The sequence below is a fragment of the Melanerpes formicivorus genome, unplaced genomic scaffold (genome assembly GCF_026170545.1).
Source record: "Melanerpes formicivorus ecotype bairdi unplaced genomic scaffold, bMelFor1.0.p_v2 SCAF_16, whole genome shotgun sequence".
In the NCBI taxonomy this organism is placed as follows: Eukaryota; Metazoa; Chordata; class Aves; order Piciformes; family Picidae; genus Melanerpes; species Melanerpes formicivorus.
The window spans coordinates 12,817,830-12,838,628 of NW_027142368.1; the positions used below are offsets into that span (position 1 = coordinate 12,817,830).

At 56.0% G+C, this 20,799-nt stretch overlaps 2 protein-coding genes across 3 annotated transcripts in view; one reads left to right on the forward strand and one right to left on the reverse strand.

Moving 5' to 3' along the window:
- Positions 1-12,082, reverse strand: LOC137446015 (NACHT, LRR and PYD domains-containing protein 12-like). Its single transcript, XM_068148260.1, has 8 exons — positions 11,779-12,082; positions 8,997-9,292; positions 4,827-6,513; positions 3,513-3,626; positions 2,693-2,863; positions 1,931-2,104; positions 1,662-1,832; positions 1-768 (listed from the first exon to the last, which is right to left on the reverse strand). Exons 2-8 carry the CDS (start codon positions 9,277-9,279, stop codon positions 516-518), a joined length of 2,853 nt encoding a protein of 950 aa, XP_068004361.1. The 5' UTR covers positions 9,280-9,292; positions 11,779-12,082; the 3' UTR covers positions 1-515.
- CEND1 (cell cycle exit and neuronal differentiation 1) overlaps positions 10,946-20,799 on the forward strand; it is a 23,541-nt gene continuing 13,687 nt past the window's right edge. Inside the window, exon 1 of one of the 2 annotated variants that reach the window (XM_068148261.1) lies at positions 10,946-11,054. The gene's annotated coding sequence lies outside the window, so the exon portion shown is untranslated. Of the gene's footprint in view, positions 11,055-13,030; positions 13,255-20,799 lie in introns of those variants that run through there. The other variant, XM_068148262.1, reaches the window with a different exon arrangement.

Below are 20,799 nucleotides of genomic sequence, written 5' to 3' on the forward strand. Positions count from 1 at the left end.
GAAGGGGACAAGGGGAAGGGAACAGAGGAATTCCTGGGTCTGTCCCAAGCACCTTTATTTGGCATCAGCAAACACCCACAGCTCTTCCCACCAACATGGTGGGGACACTGGAGAGGGAAGGACCTGGACCAGCTCTGCCTGGTTTCTGGAGGTCAGCAGATGCAGGCAGGACCTTCTCCCCTGTGCCCCCCGTGGATGGGGCAGGCTCAGACCCAGGGGGGCATCTCCCAGGCTTCAGCAGCACCAAGAACTGAGATAGAAATGGCTGTGGTTGTTGTGAGGAGCTCTCCTCAAAGTGAGGAGGTCTCCTAAAGGTGAGGACCAGTCCTGAAGGTGAGAAGCTCTCCTAAAAGTGGAGACTTCTCCTAAGGGTGAGGACCCCTCCTAAAGCTGGAGACCTCTCCTAAAGGTGGGAAGCTCTCTTAAAAGTGGAGACTTCTCCTGCAGCAGAGGACCTCTGCTCAAAGTGGAAAGCTCTCCTAGAGGGGACTTCTCCTCAAAGGAGGAAACCTCTCCTACAAGTGAGGACCTCTGTTAAAGGAGACTTCTGAAGGCTTGGACCTCTCCTGAAGGTGAGGAGCTCTCCTAGAGGAGGGGAGCCCCTTCCTGCCCCCCGGCAGGACCCCACGGTGGAAGGGCAGCCGTGCCATGGCCCCTGTCTCTGGCGTGTCCTGCTCCAGGAGGTCCTTGACCTTCAGGTTGGGCTTCAGTGTCCTGAGGGCAGCCAGTTCTTGCAGCACTTCCTCATCCAGCTCAGAGGTGCTCAGGCTTGAAACAGAGAGAGAAGAGGAGAGGAGCTGTTAAAGCCCACCCCACCCCGCGCTCTCCTGGGCACTGGGATGCAGGTATCCCACCCTGCAGTACTGGGTTCAGTTTTGGTCCCCATTGTACAAACTGCCCCACGTGGACAGGCTGGAGAAGGTCCAGAGAGGACCTCAAAGATGATCCAAGGACTGGGAAGCTGCCATAAGGCAGGGCTGAGGGAAATGGGTTTGTTGAGCCTGGAGAAAAGGTGGCTCTGGGGGGACCTCGTCGTGGTCCAGTGTTTCGAGGGTGACTACACAGATGGAGACTTCCTTTTGACAAGGAGTCCAAAAACATGGAAAAGATGAAGGGGGATCATGGAATTGTCTTGGTTGGAAGAGACCTTCAAGATCCTGGAGTCCAACCCTCAACCCAGCACTGCCAGGGCACTGCCAAACCATGGCCCTCAGCACCACAGCTCCAGGGCTTTGAAACCTTTCCAGGGATGGGGACTCCACCATCACCCTGGGCAGCCTGGGCCAGGTCTTGACTACCCTCAAGGGCAAGAAATTGTTTCTGATGGCCAACCTAAACCTGCCCTGGAGCAACCTGAGGCCATAATGGGGGCAAGGTACTTCTGGGCAGATTGCAGTTGGACACAAGAGACACATTTTTCACAAGGACAATCTGCCCTCAGAATAATCTCCCCAGGGAAGTGGTGGAGTCCCCCAAACTGGACTCTTCGAAGATCCAGCTGGATCTAGACCATGCTTTGTCAAAGAAAGGTTGGACCACATCATCCTTGACGTCCCTTCCAACCTGGCATTTGATGATTCCGTGGTACCCCCTGCCTGTCCTACAGAATCCAACCCCAGGGCGATGCTGGGGATGGAAGGGGAACGTGCCAGGCACCTTACCCCAGGACCTGCAGCTGGCAAGAGGGATGCTGGAGCTGCTGGCAGAGCTGCAGGACACCATCAGATCCCAGCTCATTGTCGCTCAGGTCCAGGCAGGTGAGGTGAGGGTTGTCCACCAGCCCAGCAGCCAGGTCCTGGCAGCAGGCACCGGTCAGCCGGCAGCTCCCCAGCCTGTGGGACCGAAACGGGACGCGGGGTTTGGCCAGCCCCTTGGGGAGCCGCTCCGGGCGGGAGGGAGGAAACACCAAGCAGGCCTGGGGGTCCCTCACCGCAGGGTCCGCAGCCGGCAGCCGGGGTGCCGCAGCCCCTGGCACAGCAGATGCAGCCCAGCGTCACGCAGCCCCTCGCTGAAGGACAAATCCAACTCCTCCAGGCGCGGGCTGCTGGCCAGCACGGCGGCGAAGTCCTGGCAGCAGGCGCTGGTGAGGCTGGAGTACCGCAGCCTGCCGGGGAGCCATGGGAAGGAACATCACAGCCAGCACAAAGCCTCCCTTCTCCCCAGCTCCACCTCACCATGGTGACAGCCCCCACCCCAGTGCCACGGCACCATGGTGATGGCCTTCACACCCACGCTGGTGCCAGCCCACTGTGGTGACAGTCGGTGCTCCAGTGCCACTCCACCACGGTGATGGTCCTAAGCCTACCATGGTGATGGTTCCCACCCCAATTCCAGCTCACCATGGTGACAGCCCCCACCCCAGTGCCATGGCACCATGGTGATGGTCTTCACGTCCCTATGGTGATGCTTCCCACACTGGTGACAGCCCCCACCCCACTGCCATGGCACCATGGTGATGGTCCTCAACCTACCACGGTGATGGTTCCCACCCCAATTCCACCTCACTATGGTGACAGTCCCCGCCCAGTGCCACTGCTTTCAAGCTCCTCACCCTGGTATAATGAGACAGAAGGACAATGCCACCCCAGAGGGACCCTTTTGGAGAACCTCCCTGGCGTTCCCTGAGGGTTTGGCCTCCTGGGAGCTGCCCCTGAGCGCCGGGGGGACAGCCGTGGGTGCCGGAGCCACTCACCGCAGGACACGCAGGCGGCAGCTGGGCTGCCGCAGCCCCTGGCAGAGCAGCTTCACGCCAGCGTCACCCAGGGCCCCATCTCCCAGCTCCAGCTGGGCCAGCCTGGGGTGTTGGGCCAGCAGCACCCCCAGCTCCGCGCAGCAGCTCTCGGCCAGCCGGCACCACCGCAGCCTGTGGGACAGCCCCGGGGAAGCCAGCAGCTCACCACAGCTGCCCTGGCTGAGCGCCAGCTCCCCATGACCAGCCGGCCGCTCAGCAAGGAGGGACCACGCTCCCCCCTGAGACAGCCAAGCGGCATGGCCAGGCCATGCCCACCGTGTGGCCAGTTGGCATGGAGGGACACACCCAACCACCTCCCAGCCAATCAGCATGGATGGATGATGGATCACACCCAACCACAGCCAACCAGCACGGAGGAACCACACCTGCCTACCTACCATCCAGCCAATCGGTGTGTAGGATCCACACTGTCAATATGGAGGGACCACCCCCGTCCACCCCCCCCATTCTACAGCCAATCAGCATGGAGGAACCCACTCATGCATTGCAGGGCCAATCAGCATGAAGGAGCCACACCCAGCTGTGTCCAATCAGAATGAAGGGGCAACACTCATCCCACCCTGACCCACCCCCAGTGGAGCCCCATCCCCAGCTCCCAGTCACCTGCTGGTGGACCCCAGGACACAAGGAAGAGTTGACCCCATGGGGCAGCACCCACTCACCCTTCTCTGGTTTGGGTGCCCCAAAGGGGGGTGGCCAGGTTCCCCCACCCCATGCTGGTGGCAGCCCCATGGATGTGTTTGGGTGGTGGATCTCTTACCGGAGCACCTGCAGCTGGCTGCCTGGGTGCTGCAGAGCCCTACAGAGCAGCTGGATGGGGGCATGTGGCTCCTCACGGGGACAGGGATGTTCTCCATCTCCTGAGGCACCAGACCTGTAGGGAGACAGAACCCTGAGAGGCATGGGCAGCCCTCACTGGCACACAAATCCGAGCAGAACTTGCCACCAGTTCATGGAAGGTCTCCTCAGGTTGGACCTCCATGGCTTTAGAGGTGCAAAAGATCACTGCTGAGAGTCACCTGCTTGCAAGCAAAGCAAAATCTCTACCAATCCACGACATACCAAGGATGGAGGAGCTAACATGATCCTTAGTGAGCCACAATGCTCCCCAAGAGTGAGTAAAATCTGCGGGGAACAAAAACCTCCAGGGGAAGGACAAGCTGGTGTTGGGGTGGAAGGAGCTGAAATGCCTTTAAAACCATCATTTGGGGTGGAGAAGGGGAGAGGTGTTTGGGGTGGAGAAGGGGAGAGGTGTTTGGGGTGGAAAAGGGGAGAAGTGTTTGGGGTGGAGAAGGGGAGAGGTGTTTGGGGTGGAGAAGAGGAGAAGTGTTTGGGGTGGAGAAGGGGAGAAGTGGTTGGGGTGGAGAAGGGGAGAAGTGGTTGGGGTGGAGAAGGAGAGAAGTGGTTGGGGTGGAGAAGGGGAGAAGTGGTTGGGGTGGAGAAGGGGAGAAGTGGTTGGGGTGGAAAAGGGGAGAAGTGGTTGGGGTGGAAAAGGAGAGAAGTGTTTGGGGTGGAGAAGGGGAGAAGTGGTTGGGGTGGAGAAGGGGAGAAGTGGTTGGGGTGGAGAAGGAGAGAAGTGGTTGGGGTGGAGAAGGGGAGAGGGGGTTGGGGTGGAGAAGGGGAGAGGGGGTTGGGGTGGAGAAGGGGAGAAGTGGTTGGGGTGGAGAAGGGGAGAGGGGGTTGGGGTGGAGAAGGGGAGAGGGGGTTGGGGTGGAGAAGGGGAGAGGGGGTTGGGGTGGAGAAGGGGAGAAGTGGTTGGGGTGGAGAAGGGGAGAAGTGGTTGGGGTGGAGAAGGGGAGAAGTGGTTGGGGGGGAGAAGTGGTTGGGGTGGAGAAGGGGAGAAGTGGTTGGGGTGGAGAAGGGGAGAAGTGGTTGGGGTGGAGAAGGGGAGAGGGGGTTGGGGTGGAGAAGGGGAGAGGTGTTTGGGGTGGAGAAGGCATGGTGGCATTGGGTTGATGGTTAGACTCAATGATCTTAAAGGTCTTCTCCAACCCAAAGAGTTCTTTGATTCTACGATTCTAAGGAGAGATCTTTGTGGTTGGGTGTCACCAGAGCAGAGCAGGGTGGTACTTACTGAGGGACCTCCTCCTTGGGATCTTGCAGCTCGAAGGAGCATCCCCGGAGGGTGACGCAGGCCAGCTCATCCCACTGCCTGATGCAGAAGCAAAGAGCCAGCTGGTCATAGAGGCTCAACTTGATGTTCTGCAAGTCAATGTCAGTGAAGCCACCCAAGGCACTTTGTGTGAAGCTCTTCTCGTTCATCTCGAACAAAAAGTGGAAAGTGTCCAACTCTGAAACCTTCAGCAGCTGGCCAGGGTGGGAGGTGCCTCCCTGCCTCCCCTGAAGCCACCTCAGCATATCTCCCCTGGCTTGCGGTGCAATCCTGCAGCCGATGGCTTCAGCTGCATATTCTATGGATTTGGGGCTTTCCAGGCCGAACAGGAACCTCACCATGAAGTTCAGATCCTTCCTGGACTTGCTGTAGCTTTCTAACACCACATTTAGGTCCCTCCTGAGAGCCCCTGCGCCATCGACCGCCTCCTCCTCACCCTCCAGAACGTAGAACATCGCCGCAAAAAACTCCTGCAGGTGCAGGTGGGGGAAGCTGTAGACATTCCCATGGTCCCCACCTTTCTTTGAGGTCTTCTCATTGAGGAAGAGGGGGAGAAGATCTGGCTGGTCCAAGCCACGCTCCTCGATTTCCTTCCCCTCAAACTGCACCTTGTGCTTCCAGATGCCGTCAGCAGCCAAGGAGCAAAGCCTGAGCAGGAACCGCTGGAGGTCCTGCGGGTTGTCTCTGCCTCTGCACTTCATTAACCAGGAGAGGTAGGACATGGTCACCTGTGTGGTGGTTTTGGAGCACTCAAGGAGGTTTTGCTTCAGGCAAAGCTCTCCTTCAAGCATGGTGCAGACCGTCCAGCTCACAACGGGGATGGCGCACAAGCTGTAGAGGACCTCATCGCCCCTGGCGAACCTGAAGGCCACAGCAGCTTTGTTGTTGTTCTCAAAGTACCTGTGGAAAAATTCCTGCCTGCTGGCTGCAGCAAATCCCAATATTTCAGCCTGACACTCGCCCTCCAGGCATCTCCCCAGGCTTCGAAGAGCTGTTGGCCTGGTGGTGATGAGCAAGGAGGATTCGGGCAGGACGGTCTTCTTCAGCAGGCTCATCACGATGGTTTCCAGCGGCTTCGCTTCCCTGGGGTCAGAGCTCAGCTCATCTTTGGGCTGAGTCAGGGAAAATCCCAGGGCCTCAAAGCCATCAAAAATGAACAGGATCTTCTTCTGGTCATCCAGGATCTTCCCAGGCGCTCTTCTGTGAGGGCAGCACTTTGAAACCAGGTCTACCACGCTCACTTCCTCGCTCAGGGTGAGCTCTTTACAGTCTATGCAGAAGATGTAGTCAAACTGCTTATAGAGGATCCCTTCTGCCCACTCCACCATCACCTTCCTGACCGTCATCGTCTTCCCCATGCCCGGGGCCCCCACCAGCACCACGACCTGCGGTGTTTGTCCGGCTTGGGTGGGTTTGAACAGTGTCTGTGCGGTGACCATGGTGGTGGCTGCTCCGTTGCTGGCGTTGGCACCTCCATGGCTGCTGGCCACAGCTCCCTGCTCGCCTCCAGGCTTCCTCCACGGCTTCCTGGCGATGCTCAGGGTGGCGTAGCGGCTGCTGACGGACAGCTTCTCCCCGGGACAGGAGTTCACTTCTTCGTACCAGAGGAACTTCTGGACCACGTGCTCTCTGTATTTCTGCTTGTACTCTGGAGCAGTGAGAAGCAGAGTCAGTTCCAAGGACAACCAGGTCCTTGAGAAGCTCCTAACCAACCCAACCGTGTTCCTGACACAGCCACGGGACACAGCCAGGGCTTTCCTAAGTCTGGCTGAGGCAATAAGGACATCGTCTGCCAGAAGTGAGGCACTCTGCTCAGCTGGGGCTTCCTCCTGGGCCATCATCTGCCAGAATGTAGGGCTTCTGTTCAGCTGAGGAGGTCCTTCTAGGACATCATCTGCTAGAATTTAGTCAAGGGGATCCTTCTCCTCTGCCAGGTCCTCCCATCATCCTGATCCGCCAACCCTTGTGTTAACCACCCCACAGTCCTCATCCACCCTTGGAGCAACTGCAGTTGCCTGGGGCCACCTGCAGCCTCCACCCATCTCCTGTCTCTGGGGCCAAGGGAACCATCCCTGGGCTCCTGGTGATGTTTCCAGCTCCAAAGTGTCACCAAATATGAGCTCTGCAGAGATGTCTTTAATCCCCATCCCAGGAGGAAAGGACCTGCATCCCAGGAGGAAAGGTAACTGCGCACCTGAAGGATGGCCAAGGGCTCAGGTCCAGCCAACATGGATTCAGGAAGGGCAGATCCTGCCTCTCCAACCTGATCTCTTTCTATGATCAGGTGACCCGCCTGGTGGATGTGGGAAGGCCTGTGGATGTGGTCTACCTGGACTTCAGCAAGGCCTTTGACACCGTCCCCCACAGCAGACTGCTGACTAAGCTGTCAGCCTGTGGATTGGACCACTACACTCTGTGCTGGGTTAGGAACTGGCTGGAGGGCCGGGCCCAGAGAGTGGTCGTGAACGGTGCCGCATCCAGCTGGAGGCCAGGCACCAGTGGTGTCCCCCAGGGATCAGTGCTGGGCCCCTGTCCTCTTCAACATATTCGTTGATGATCTGGATGAAGGGGTAGAGTCAGTCATCAGCAAGTTTGCAGATGACACCAAGTTAGGGGCAGATATTAGTCAGTTAGAGGGTAGAAAGGCTCTGCAGAGGGACCTCGACCGACTGGACAGATGGGCAGAGGCCAATGGGATGGCTTTCAACAAGTCCAAGTGCTGAGTGCTGCACTTTGGCTATGGCAATCCCATGCAGAGCTATAGGCTGGGGTCGGAGTGGCTGGAGAGCTCCCAGACAGAGAGGGACCTGGGGGTGCTGATCGACAGCCACCTGAATATGAGCCAGCAGTGTGCTCAGGTGGCCAGGAGGGCCAATAGCATTCTGGCCTGCATTAGGAATAGTGTGGCCAGCAGGAGCAGGGAGGTCATAGTGCCCCTGTACTCTGCTCTGGTTAGGCCGCACCTTGAGTACTGTGTCCAGTTCTGGGCTCCTCAGTTTAAGAAGGACATTGAGACACTTGAGCGTGTCCAGAGAAGGGCAACAAGGCTGGGGAGAGGCCTTGAACACAAGCCCTATGAGGAGAGGCTGAGGGAGCTGGGATTGTTTAGCCTGGAGAAGAGGAGGCTCAGGGGTGACCTTATTGCCCTCTACAACTACCTGAAGGGTGGTTGTAGCCAGGAGGGAGTTGGCCTCTTCTCCCAGGCAACCAGCACCAGAACAAGGGGACACAGTCTCAAGCTGCGCCAGGGGAGGTTCAGACTCGAGGTGAGGAGGAAGTTCTTCACCGAGCGAGTCATTCGGCATTGGAATGGGTTGCCCAGGGAGGTGGTTGAGTCATCGACCCTGGAGGCGTTCAAGGGGAGATTGGACGTGGCACTTGGTGCCATGGTCTAGTCATGGGGTCTGCGGTGTCAGGTTGGACTCGATGATCCTCGAGGTCCTTTCCAACCTAAGTGATACTGTGATACTGTGATACTGTGACCTGCCAGGCAGAGCCAAGAGCTGAAGGCTCTTCTCCAGAAGGAAGAGCTTGGCAGTAAGTGGGGACAGCAAGAAGCAAGGTGGCTCCAGCCCTCACACTGAGAATCATAGAATGAACCAGGCTGGAAAAGACCTCAGAGATCATAAAGTCCAGCCTATTACCTAATACCTAACACCTCCTGACAATCAAACCATGGCTCCAAGTGCCACATCCAAGCCTTTTTTGAACACCTCCAGGGATGGGGACTCCAGCACCCCCCTGGGCAGCACAAATTACTCTTTCTGTGAAGAACTTTCTTCTCAACTCCAGCCTAAACTTCCCCTGGTGCAGCTTGGGACTGTGTCCTCTTGTTCTGCTGCTGGTTGCCTGGGAGAAGAGACCAACCCCCACCTGGTTACAGCCTCCCTTCAGGTAGTTGTAGAGAGCAAGAATGTCTCCCCTGAGTCTCCTCCAGGCTAAACACCCCCAGCTCCCTCAGCCCTCCTCATGGGGCTTGTGCTCCAGACCCCTCCCCAGCCTCATTGCCCTGTTTCCAGGCTCCCTGGCGAGCTGAAACCTGCTCCTTCTGACTTCAACCTGTCTCCAGGATCACTCAAGGGGGAAAAAAAAAAGAGACAAAGAAAAGGAAAATATCTGCTGGCTTCCTACCTTTCACCTTCTCATGCAGGAGCTCCTCAGCAAGGTCTCTCTGGTTCATCTCTTCCAACAACCCAAGGGCTAGGTCCGTGGCAGCATCGTCGCCGAGGCTCTTGCCCGTGCAGCTGACGAGCGTGCAGGGCTGAGTGGCTTTCTCCAGCAAATCCTCTGGGATATTCCATCCTCCTTCCACCTGAACCTCCAATAGCTTCGTCTTAAACTCCTGGAAGTCTTTAACTGTAAGCCCTTGCAGTGCTTGTGAGAGGCCAGCTGTGGCATGCTCCTCCTCAGCCATCGTGGGATGTCACCTAAGATGAACAACGGTTAGAGAGCACCGTGGCTGCACCACAGCTAAAGGTTTTTGAGCTGGGCACCAAGTACAGCCCAGTTCTTCCCACCCTGGGATGGCTGAGGGCAGTCACTCCAGCATAGCATGCTCCCCAGGGCTGTGGGTGCTGCAGGATCTGGCACCATGGGGATGTCCCCCCCTGGGACTGGGGCATAGGAAGAGAGCAAACCAACACCCGACAAAGTGTCCGGGGGGGTTGGAACCAGAGCAGGGGCTGCAGCTTGGAGCCAGCCTGGGGACAGCCAGGGACATGCCACGATGGACTCACCCCTGGAGTGCTGGGCTGGGGGGAGGCTGCCAGGAGGACTTGGGTGCTGCCCGTCCCACGCTCGGGCAGCGTTTGGCTGCTCTCCGGAAGCCCAAGCTCCCACTTCCTCCTTCCCCACCACGAGGCAGCAGCTCACCCAGCAGCCCCTCCAAACCCTCCCAGATGGCTGCTGGATGCCCTGGGAACTCCCAGCAATTGAACCCACCAGGAAGATAGTGTTTGGGGTAGGAAAAAAGTGGTTTCAGCAAACCACACTCACGGTCATGGGAGCTGAAGCCCCTCTCCTGCTTCTCACCTCCTTCACATGGAAGCTCAACCTCATCCCAGCAACAGGTTTGAGTGAAAAACTCCCAAGGCCCGGAATTTCCAGCCCCTCTGGAGACCCAAAGACCCATTTCAGGGGTTCATCTTTTCACTGCAAGGACCTTCTGTGTGGGATGCTGAGTCAGGCAGCAGTTCAAGGGATGTTCAGAAGATGCAGAGATGTGGTGCTGAGGGCCATGCTTTAGTGGTGACCTGGCAGTGGTGGGTTGAGGGTTGGACTCCATGACCTTGGAGTTTTTTTCCAACCTCAATGATTCAGTGATGCTAAGGAGGGCTCTTTGCTTTGAAGTGATGATGTGGCTGAGGAGGAGGTTGTGTCTGGCACAGCCTGGCTGGATGTCTGATGGTGCTCTGCAGCAGGACCTGGGCTGTGTGCCCAGATCTGAGCCAACCTTGGGCTGTCCACAGCCCCTCACGGACCTTGCAGGATTTGTGTAAGGATGGGGATCAGATCCCAGCCTGATGGGACAAGGGGAGGGGAACTGGCACAAAACCACCCCAAGGTGCAGCATTCAAGCTTCATCCCTTTGCTGTGCAGAGCTTCTCCTTGGCAAGAGAGTCTTTGAAGCCCTTGACTTGCTGCTGGGGGGTTGTCACACTCAGAAATCCTTTATCCTGGGGGAGGAGGGGGGGAGAGGGGGAGCACCACATCCTCCTGTTTTTGTTGTCTGCACACAAACATCCCAGTTTAGCAGGCTGACCCTCTGCCCTGCCACACTCACTGTCATCACTGCAACCCAGATGGGATTTGGAGGAGCAAGAGAGTGGAAGGTGGGGCAGGTGGGCTCACAGCTGCAGGGACAGCCCCAAATCCTGGAGCCTGCAAGCCTAGGGCCCGGCCCCTGGCTGAAGGGGCCCATGGAGCTGTGCCCAGCCTGCCCTCACCACCCTGCCAACCCCCACCGGGCATCCTGCTCCCCTCCCTCCAAGTCCCAGCCCTCCCCTCTGGATTGGAGCACTGTCTCCTCCCCCTTGCTCTCCATCTTCATGCGGTCTGCAGAGGTGCATTGTGGGAAACTCCCAAGTTATTCCTCCCCTCACCCTCCCCCCTTTTCTGCCTTCCTCCCTCCCTCCTCTCTGCGCAAGAGCCAGCTCCCAAGGTGGGATTCCTGCAGCCAGAGGACAGAAGGTAAGAGCTGCTGCTTTCCTCTGGCTCCTGGGGGGGTGAGGGGACAGAGCTGCTGGGGATCCCCAGTGCTCTGTGTGGACACACAGCATTCCCAGGCAGCATTCCCGAGTAGCATTCCCACAGGCTGACGTAGCAAAAGGCAGATCTACCTGGTCAAGGTGAGTGTCTGCTTGGGATGGAGGCCAGGAGCTGCCATGCCTGGTAATAGGCAAAAGTGCCTGTTTTTAACCCAGTAACAATGAGCAGAGTAAATCCTTACTCTGATCCTAAGCAGCTCCTTTTCCTTTCCCATCCCAGCTCACTTTCCATTGCCTTCCCCATCCCAGCTCCTTTTCCCCTCCCCATCACAGCTCCCTTTCCTTTGCCTTTCTCCTCCCAGCTCCCTTTCTCTTCCCCATCCCAGCTCCCTTTCCTTTCCCTTTCTCAGCCCAGCTCTCTTTCCTTTCCCTTTCTCAGCCCAGCTCCCTTTCCTTTCCCTTCCTTATCCCAGCTCCTTTACCCTTCCCCATCCCAGCTCCCTTTCCTTTCCCTTTCTCAGCCCAGCTCTCTTTCCTTTCCCTTTCTCATCCCAGCTCCCTTTCCTTTTCCTTCCTCATCCCAGCTCCCTTTCCCTTCCCCATCCCAGCTCCCTGCTTTTGCTCCCTGAAGGTCAGGCAGGCACAGAAGGCATTTCCGCAAACGCAAGTGCGTGGGAGTCTGCTCCCTTCCTGTCCCTTCCACCTACCTGAGATCTCTTAGGTTGGCCACTTCCAGTGACCATCAGCCTTCAGGATCAGGAGGAAGCAGCCCTGGATGGAAACTGGGATTTGGAGCTGCAGAACCCACTCTGGAAGCAGAAGGGCTGTGAGGAGGGAGAAGCGGAGTCAGCCATGTGCCGGAAACAGGGCGGCTGGGAAGGAGGAGGGGAAGCAGCAGCAGCATTCCCAGCTAAAGCCTTGCAGCCTTGGCAGGAGGGGTTGGCCACCTCCCTGGAAGGCTTTGATCAGGTTTCCAGCTGCGCTTCCTCTCCTGTCAGCAGGGGCAGGGAGATTTGTTTGCCCTTCGCTCTGCCCAGACGGATTTAATGTCAGTCCCAAAGCAGGAGGCAAGCACAGCTGGGAGCTCTGCCTGGCTGTCCTCACCCTTCCCAGGGAAAGAGCTGGGATTTGTGCTGCTGGGAGCTGGGGCTTTGATGTCAAAGGGATATTTTTGATAGGAGCCCCAGCTTGGGCTGGAAAGGAGCTCCAAAGGGCAAACCTGCCCCCCCCAGAGTGACCAAACTGCAGAGAGATGAGCTGCTTTAAGCTGCGGGGAAAAGATCCACAGCCCAGGCTGTTTGTCCTCACCTTTCCCAAGGAAGCAGCTGGGATTTGTCCTGGTAGGAGCTGGAGCTTTGATGTCAGTGGGGTGTTTTTGATAGGACCCCCAGCTGGGGCTGGAAAGGGCAAATCTGCCCCCAAAATAGCCAGAATGCAGAGAGAGGAGGGGCAGCAGTGGTGGCTTTAAGCTGTGGGGAGAAGATGCCAGCCCTGACTGTCCTCAGCCTTCCTAAGGAAGCAGCTGGGATTTGTGCTGTTAGGAGCTGGAAATCCCTGAGGTCTTTTCCAACCTTATTGATTCTATGATTCTATGGAGCTTTGATCTCAAAGGGGTGTTTTTGATAGGACCCCCAGCCTGGGCTGGAAAGGAGCCCACACAGGGAACATCTGCCCCCAGAATGCAGAGGCAACAGTGGCTGATCCAAGCTGTGGAGAGAAGATGACTCCAAAGGAGCGTGATGGGAGAGGAGACCGGGGCAGGGCTCCCCTTTCAAGGTGTGGACACCCCAGGATGAAATTCATGGAGGGCTGGGAAGGATGTCCTTGGCTTTTTAGCCTGCTGTCTCTGCCTTTTCACGTGTCTTGGAGCATCCCTGCCTTGTTTGTTTGCAGGGACCTGTTGATTTGTTCCCTGCTCCCGCTTAGCTCCCTGTGGCCATCTGGTAGCTTCTGGTGGGGCTGCGGTGCGGGGGGAAGGGAAAAAGAGGATTTCTGGTCCTGAATCGAGGTCAGCCTGGGGAAACTTCAGCGTGGGGGCCACACGAGGAAGCCCTCCCCACTGCAGCCCCGTTTTCCTGGGTGGGGCTTGGGCAGGATGCTGTCAGGAGAGGGAGGATGGACTGTGCTGGATTGAGCTCCCTGCTCCATCTCGGGACTGACCTCCAGAAGTCTGACCTTCACAGGTTTGACCTTCAGCATTTCCCATCTTTCCTTTCTCAGCTATGGTGCCAGCATTCCTTTCTCAGCCCTGGTGATATTGTGGCAGGATGGTGGGGGGAGGGGGGAAATAAATCCATAATTCCCCCCAAATGGGGACATTTATCTCTCTGCATCCATCCCCTCCTCTGGCAGGCTGCCAGGATCTATTCATCTCCACAGCTCAGCAGCAGTGGCACCTCCTCCTCCATCACCTGGAGATCCACACTCCTTTGGGCTCTGCTCAGCAGTCTTCCCAGAGAGCTCCTGGCTCCAGGAGGGACTGGTACACTCTCCCCACCCTCGGTGGGCCGTGGGGACAGGCAGATGGGCTGGAGAGGGAGGGATGAATCTCTCTGAGCAAGCATTTCTGTGCATGCTGGTGCTGCTTTGGCCACCCCTTCCCCAGGTCCTTTCTCCAGCATCCTGCAAGGAAAAGAGAGACAGCTCTGGTTTTGCTCCTCAGCTTGCACTGTGCCAGGAAGCCTCATGGAAGGTCACTGCCTTGTGCTGAGCTGGTTCCTTCCCTGCCTGCAGCAGCTTCTTGCATTTCAGCTGCAAAGCAACAGTTTGCAGGCTGCTGCCTGCAGATCTGTGAGTGCTCAGTGCTGGGACCTGGCTCTGCACCTGCAGAACTGTCTGTGTCATCTTCTGGGTGATGCTCCAGAGCCTGCTGCAATCCCACATGGGGCAGAAGAGCTGGGTTAGGATGCCCTGCAGCTGCAGAGGGCTGCTGAATTCTCTGCAGGGGTTGAGCCTGTTTTACTGGGTCAGAAATACCCTTTTTTATTATCCCCCTCCCCCTGTAGATGTTGAACCTGAGGGGGGTGGGACCCACTGGCTGCCAGGAAAAGGCATTGAAAGCATCCATCTGTTAGAAAGGAAATGGAATCATAGATGATCACAGAATCAATCACAAGTCAGAAATCAACCTTCTGCATCTGGGGACCAGCACCCCAAACTGGAAGCATCTGCCCTAAGGCAGTTTGAGCCTGCCAGTGCTTGGGAGTGTAGAGAGCAGAGCTTTGGGGTGGAGGGGATGATTTGTTCAGCCTTCTCCAAGAGGTAGAAAGGAGCCAGGAAGCCCCTCCTGACCCTACCACAGTGTTATCCCTGAGGTGGCATCCCACACCCACTGCTGAGCAGAGAGCTGAGACCTGCCCCTGGCTGTTGAGATGGATGCTGTGGGGAGTTGCTTATCTACTCCCTGGGGAGACCCAAATGTTTCAGGGGTGGAAACCTCCCTCCTGGAGAAAGCAGCTCTCTGAGAAGACAGCTGAACAGAGCCAAAAGTGAGCTGGACCTCCAGGTGATGGAGGAGGGGATGGAGCTCACTGAGGCTGAGCTACAAACTTGAGCTTGAAAGGGCAATAATTAGCTTTTCTTGATGGCAAAGTGGCAACAGGAGGCTGCTGGGGCAGCTTCTGCTGGGCCTTTTGGGGCTTGGTGGCCTCCCTTCTGGTCTCACAGGAGATGCTAGCCTGTCCCCAGGAAGGGATGTGCCATGTTGTGCCATGCAGCAGCTTGTCCCTGGTGCCACAGAGCTGCTGGCATTGGATTGCTGGGGCTCTGGGAGGGCTGGGGGAAAGCTTCATCAAGGTGAGCGTGGCAAGAGCCAAAAGGTGCCCTGGGTGGGGTGCAGGATGCCCCCAGCTGCCTGTGAGGTGTCCTGCTGGTGGCTTAAAGATCTGTGGATGCTGCTGCTGGCAGCAAGACCTCCCACTGCGTCTCCTGGATGGCTTCTTGTTGAACCTACTCCAGTGCTTCAGAGCAGTGTCCTGCCAAGTAGCTGCCATGGAACACAAAAGATATGTCATCCCCTGGCTGAGAATCCTTTCATTTGTTCCCATAAATGTCTGGTTTGGAGTGAGCAATGCTCAGTCCTGTCAGGGAGAGGCTTAAGGTCTAACCCTTCATGATTTCTTTTATGGAAGGTAGAAGCTAAAATCTTGTTCCACTGCAAGACAAACGGCAGCAGGAGGCAGACAACCAGGATGGGATTCTGTGCCTGCAGGGGGCTCAAACCCAGCCTCAGAACTTGGCCAGCAAAGTGAGGTGCTCTGGAATGGGTTTGGCAGCCCCCCATGTGCTGCTGTGACTCTGAGAAGCTGGGTTTGGCAGCAGCAGGAGGGTACCAACCTGATCTCAGCAAAGTGCCTTCAGGTCCTCTCCAGTTCTAGAAGCAGCTCTGCTCTTAAGCTGTGCTTGGGAGAGAAACTGATCCAGCTGCATCCAAAGGGCAGGTGACCCTTGTGTGAGTGGCCAGGGAGGTTGTAGAGCCTTGCCAAGCATGACTTCTGCCAGCAGCAGCTCCATTGTGCCCAGCCCTATGCATATAGAATCATAGGATAGTTTGGGTTGGGAAAGACCTCTAAGGTCACTGAGTCCAACCATCAGCCTAAGACCACCATGGGCATTAAACCATCAGTGAGGGGACACTGGAGAGAGTTTGAGATAAAAAACCTTCTCTTTCCCCTGGCTGTTTTGGGAGTGCTTTCCTGCTTCCTACTCTGGTTTGGGGCAGCTGTCAGCAGAGGCATGAGGAAAGAGCATTTGTGTTGGGTTTGTGCCTGTGCCAGGCAGTGCCAAGAGCAGGTGATGGGTATGGGCCTGTGCATGGTGAGCACTCTGATGGAGGAGGGAAAGGATGAGAGGACATGGCCTCAGGTTGCACCAGGGGAGGTTTAGGTTGGACATGAGGAACAAGTGCTTCCCCTTGAGGGTTGCCAAGGCTTGGCCTGGGCTGCCCAGGGCAGTGGTGCAGTCTCCATCCCTGGAGATGTTAAAGAGCCTTTTAGACATGGCACCTGGGGACATGGTTTAGTAGGCATGGTGGTGGTGGGTTGGTGGTTGGACTTGGTGATCTTAGAGGTCTTTTCCAGCCTTAATGGTTCTATGATTGTGTGGAAGGAGGGGCTTGGTTGAGGTGGGGTTTTTTTGGCAGCAGCCTGTATATTTTTGATAGCTGTGGGAAGCTGAAGTGAGCTGCAAGAGCCTTCCAGCTCATGATGCTGCAGAGAAATGGCTGGTGTGGGGCTTGTGAGGTGCCCAGCAAGGAGCTTTTGTGACTGATGCAACAGGAGCTTGCTGCAGGTCTGCTGAGGGCAGGTGGGACAGCAGCAAGCTGTCCTTCCTTGATGCTGCAGGGTTAAAGGCAGAGCTACATTCACCACATTTCATGGGTCTCATGGCTTTGTCCTCTCTTGCCTCCATGAAAACACCAGGAGAAAAAGATGTGGACCTCCAGCTGTTGGTTTGGGTTTAAGAACATCCAACAGAGAACAAAAGTGAAGCCCTCAGCAGGAGTAGAGTGTCTGCAATGTTTCTCCACAAGACCAGGCTGGATGAGGCTCTGGCCAGCCTGATCTAATATGGGGTGTCCCTGCCCATGGCAGGGGGGTTGGAACTCGATGATCCTTGTGGTCCCTTCCAACCCTGACTGATACTATGATCTCACAGTAAAACGTCTGTCACATTCCTCTCAGAGGGTCCTTGGGGGGTCGGGACAAGCGTGGCTCTCAGCTGTGACAGCTCAGATGTCACCTCTTGCAGAGGTCAAGCTGTGGACAAGGCTGCTCAGCCTTTTCCTGAGCTACTGCTGCTGGGGAGTGTGCTGGGACTGGCTGCAGGGCTCTGCAATGCTGTGTCACCCTTGTGGGCAGCGTGGCAGGACGCTTGTGTTGCAGGCTGAGCCTTTGCCCCGTCCCTGTGCCCAGAGCCCACCTCCCACAGTGGTTCTGGGGTAGCTTTAGGCTATGCCTTGAAAATTTCCCACAGATCTTGAGCAGGAAAGTAGCAAAATGTAAATCAATCACTCCTGGGTGGGAAAAGGGAAAGAAAGGCAATCCTAAACATTCCCACTGGAGAGACATCACCATAAGGTTTAGCTCCCAGACCAATTTCTCTCCTCTTCTTGATTCTTCACTCTGGGAGAGACACTAACTTGATTAGATTGTGTTGGGTGATAGGTTGGACTTGATGACCTCAAAGATCTTTCCCAACCTGGTTAATTCTGTATTCTAACTTGCTCCTGCTTGACCTTGGCTGCATTGTTTTGGCAGAGTCTAACTTCTCTGCTCCTTTCTCTGGTCCTTTTTGGTACAGAGGGGCCAGGGGGAGGCAAAGAGGGAGAAGCTAGGAGCTTCCCCTGGTCTTTGGCCAGGGGGGAGGTTCTTGTGCTGTTTATTTATTGTAAATACCTGTAAATGTTGTAAATCCTGCCTATTTTGTACAGATTCATTGCATTTCATTGTAGATTGTAGCACTGCTTGTAAATCAGAGAGTTGTTAGGGGTGGAAGGGACCTCAAAGCTCAGCCAGTTCCAACCCCCCTGCCATGGGCAGGGACTCCTCACACTACAGCAGGTTGCTCACAGCCACATCCAGCCTGGCCTTCAAAACCTCCAGGGATGGCTCCAGCTTTCATTTGCTTCCAGCTGAGCTGGTCTGGCAAATTTAATGTTGGGGGTGGGGTGGGGTGGGGTGTGGAAATTTCAACCCACCACAGGTTCCTTTTGCAGTTGTGAGACCAAACTCAGTTTACAGCTGAGCCACAGGAGCCCACCCTGCTCCAGGGGTAGCCCAACCTCTGGGCACTGCTGCATCAGCCAGGCTGGGAGAGAGGGGACACATGGGTGGCACAGGGAGTGAGGGCTGAGGTCCTGCAAGGCTGGGCATGCTGTGTAGGTGGTGGTTGAAGTTTTGGTGGTTGCCAGCACCAGCTGGACAGGAGAAGAGCCTGCTGGGTCTGGGTGCAGCCGCAGGACTGACGCAGCCCTGGAGTGGAGGCTTTGCTGGCACATCCCCCACCAGGGCAGCAATTTGAAGCTGCTGCTGCTGCTACCTCCCAGCATCTGATGTTCTCCATGCTAAGAGTCAAAGGGCTTGTTTGAGAGGGAAATGTTTAAGCCAGGGCTGGGGTGAGGGGAGTGATGCAGGGAGCAGCAAACAGCAGATTGAGCAAAGGATTCACAAACCTCTCATGAGCCTGAAGTGGGTCAGCAGTGTTTGGTGTTTCTCAGTGCTGCTGTCTCCAAGGGTTGGCTCTGGGAGGGCTGCAGATGCAGCAGGCTCCCAGCACAGCCTGGTGCTGGTGTGCTGGGGCTGTTGGAAGTTCTCTCTCACAAGCTCCTCCTGCTTGCCTTGTGTTTTCTCAGGCGTTGTGTCAGGAGTGAGGGACCAAAACAGAGCCTGAAGGAGATAAGCCCTTCATGGGGAGCTGCCCACAGGAGCTGAAGGAGACCAAGCTCCTTATGTAAAGCTCTTCTAATATTGATGGTACTACTGGGAGGCACTACATGACCTCATCTGTCTTCACAGCACTTATTGGAGGTGGGGAGAAAGGCTTAGCCACATCACTGCCATCATCCCAGGTGCTTGCACAGCATCTCACTACCTTTGCTGTCTTTATTGCCCCAGCAGCTCAAGAAGGAGGAGAAATGCTGCTGGTCCCCACTGGAAATGGGACTTGAAGCACTGGGAAACAAACCATGCTGAGCTGCAGAGGGAAGCTGGGACAAGGCAAGGGATTGAATACAAATCCTGATGGATTGCTCCCTATAGGACAGAGGAAATGGGACAGAACCCTGAGGACACTTTTCAGGGTCTGGTCCTCCAAGCTGCATTCCTTAGGGGTTAGATAAGGAGGTCAAAAGGCCAGGTGTGACCCCCTTGGAGCCATCGGGGGGGAAAAAGTGAAGTCCTGCCTATTTCTGATCTCTTTTCACTGATGCATCACTGCATCTCTTGAAGAGCCTGAAAGTTTGACATGCAAAGGTCACATTGGATGCTGGTGGTAGCACTTCATTCCCCAGAACCCCTCCCCCTCCTCCAGTTTCCAACAGGTTGGTCCCAGTCACTTCAGCTGACAGCTGTCAGAATGCTGCTGCTGCTTTCCCTTTGGGGCAAATGATGCCTTTTTCAGGGGCCTCTTCGAAGTGGCCAAATCTGAATTCTCCTGCTGATGAGCAGGGCAGGAACAGGACCTCAGTCTGCAGCCCAGCTGCTGGTGCCTGGATCCTTGGTGCTGATTCAGTGCTGAGAACTGGGCTTGGCAGGTGCAAACTGCACTTGCCAAAGGGAAGCTGGGAAAAGGGTCATTTTCTGCCCCTTCAAAAGCCACTTTGGGCTTAGATGACCAAATTCAAGCCTCCCAGCTGAGAGCTGCTGAAGGGACCTGGAATTAGTTGTTGTTCAGTGTATGTTCTTCCTCTGTGACACTGGAAACCCTTCCCCATGTTGGTGGAAGAGCAATGAAGAGACTGAAGAACACAATGAGGACTGTGCTGGGTGAAAGTGTCTGCTTCAAAGCCCTCCTTCAGCTTCAGGAAGGAGAAGTCTGGTCCTGAGAGGCACCAACCACCTGCTCCAGCTTTCCACCCTCACTGCCAGCTATGGCACCTCAAAGGGAATGGAGAGAGGGCTTGGTCACATCCTTTGTCTCCTTGCAGGCACTTCAGCACCCATGGAAGCTGAGCAGATGGCTACCATGCCTGACTCAAGCAACGTGGAGTTGTGGGATGGTCTTTGGCATGGTTCAGCTGCTTCAGGCTGTGAGGTTTGGAGGCAGGGAGAAGAGTTAATGCTTACCTGGTCAGGGGGACCCAGTTCACTCTTGACCAAAAGCCAACAGAAGCCAGGCTGCAGAAGAGGATGGGGCTTTGGGGCTTCACCTTGAAAGGGCAAACCTTCCTGTTCTTTCATCCCAAGAAGATGAGAATGGTAAAGTGAAGGGAGATTAGAAAATGGGGAAGAAGTTTTGAAGCCAGACTCTGCTGAGTGGTGCCCAGGGCCAGGCCAAGGGGCAGAGGGCACAAAGTGGCAGGCAGGAGGTTGCCTCTGAAGCTGAGGAGAAAGTTGTTTGGGGTGAGGGTGCTGGAGGCCTGGAGCAGGCTGCCCAGAGAGGTTGTGGAGTGTCCTTGTGTGGAGAGCTGGCAGCCCCCCCTGGGCACTGTGCTGCTGGGCAGGGTGCTGTGGGTGCCCTGCTGGGGCAGGGGGCTGGGGCTGGCTGAGCTCCAGAGGTCCCACCAGTCTGTGACATATAAAATCTTTTCTGCCACCTCAAGCCCTTTCTGCACAGCATTGCCAGAGGTGAGTAGCTGTTTCTGAGCCTGTTTTCAACTGGAGGACCCTTGAGGTGTATGGATGGACCTCTGTCACAAGGACAAATTCAGAGAAGCCCACCATGGCAGCTGAAAACCCAGTGGAAATGGTCAGCTTTTGGTGGAGGAGGTGGAAAAAACCCCTCACAGAATCAACCAGGTTGGAAGAGACCTCCAAGATCATCAAGTCCAACCAATCACCCAGCCCTAACTAATCATCCAGACCATGGCACTGAGTGCCTCGTTCAGGCTTTTCTTAAACACCTCCCGGGACGTCGACCCCACCACCCTCCCAATGCATTCTCTAGTGTCCAAGAGGAGTGGATCATCCTGCAGCTGGCCATATTAAGCCTCTAGCAATCACCAAAAGTCAATAATTCATATTTGAATATTACTTTAATCTCCATTCTTTCTCAATCACACTGGTTTCACG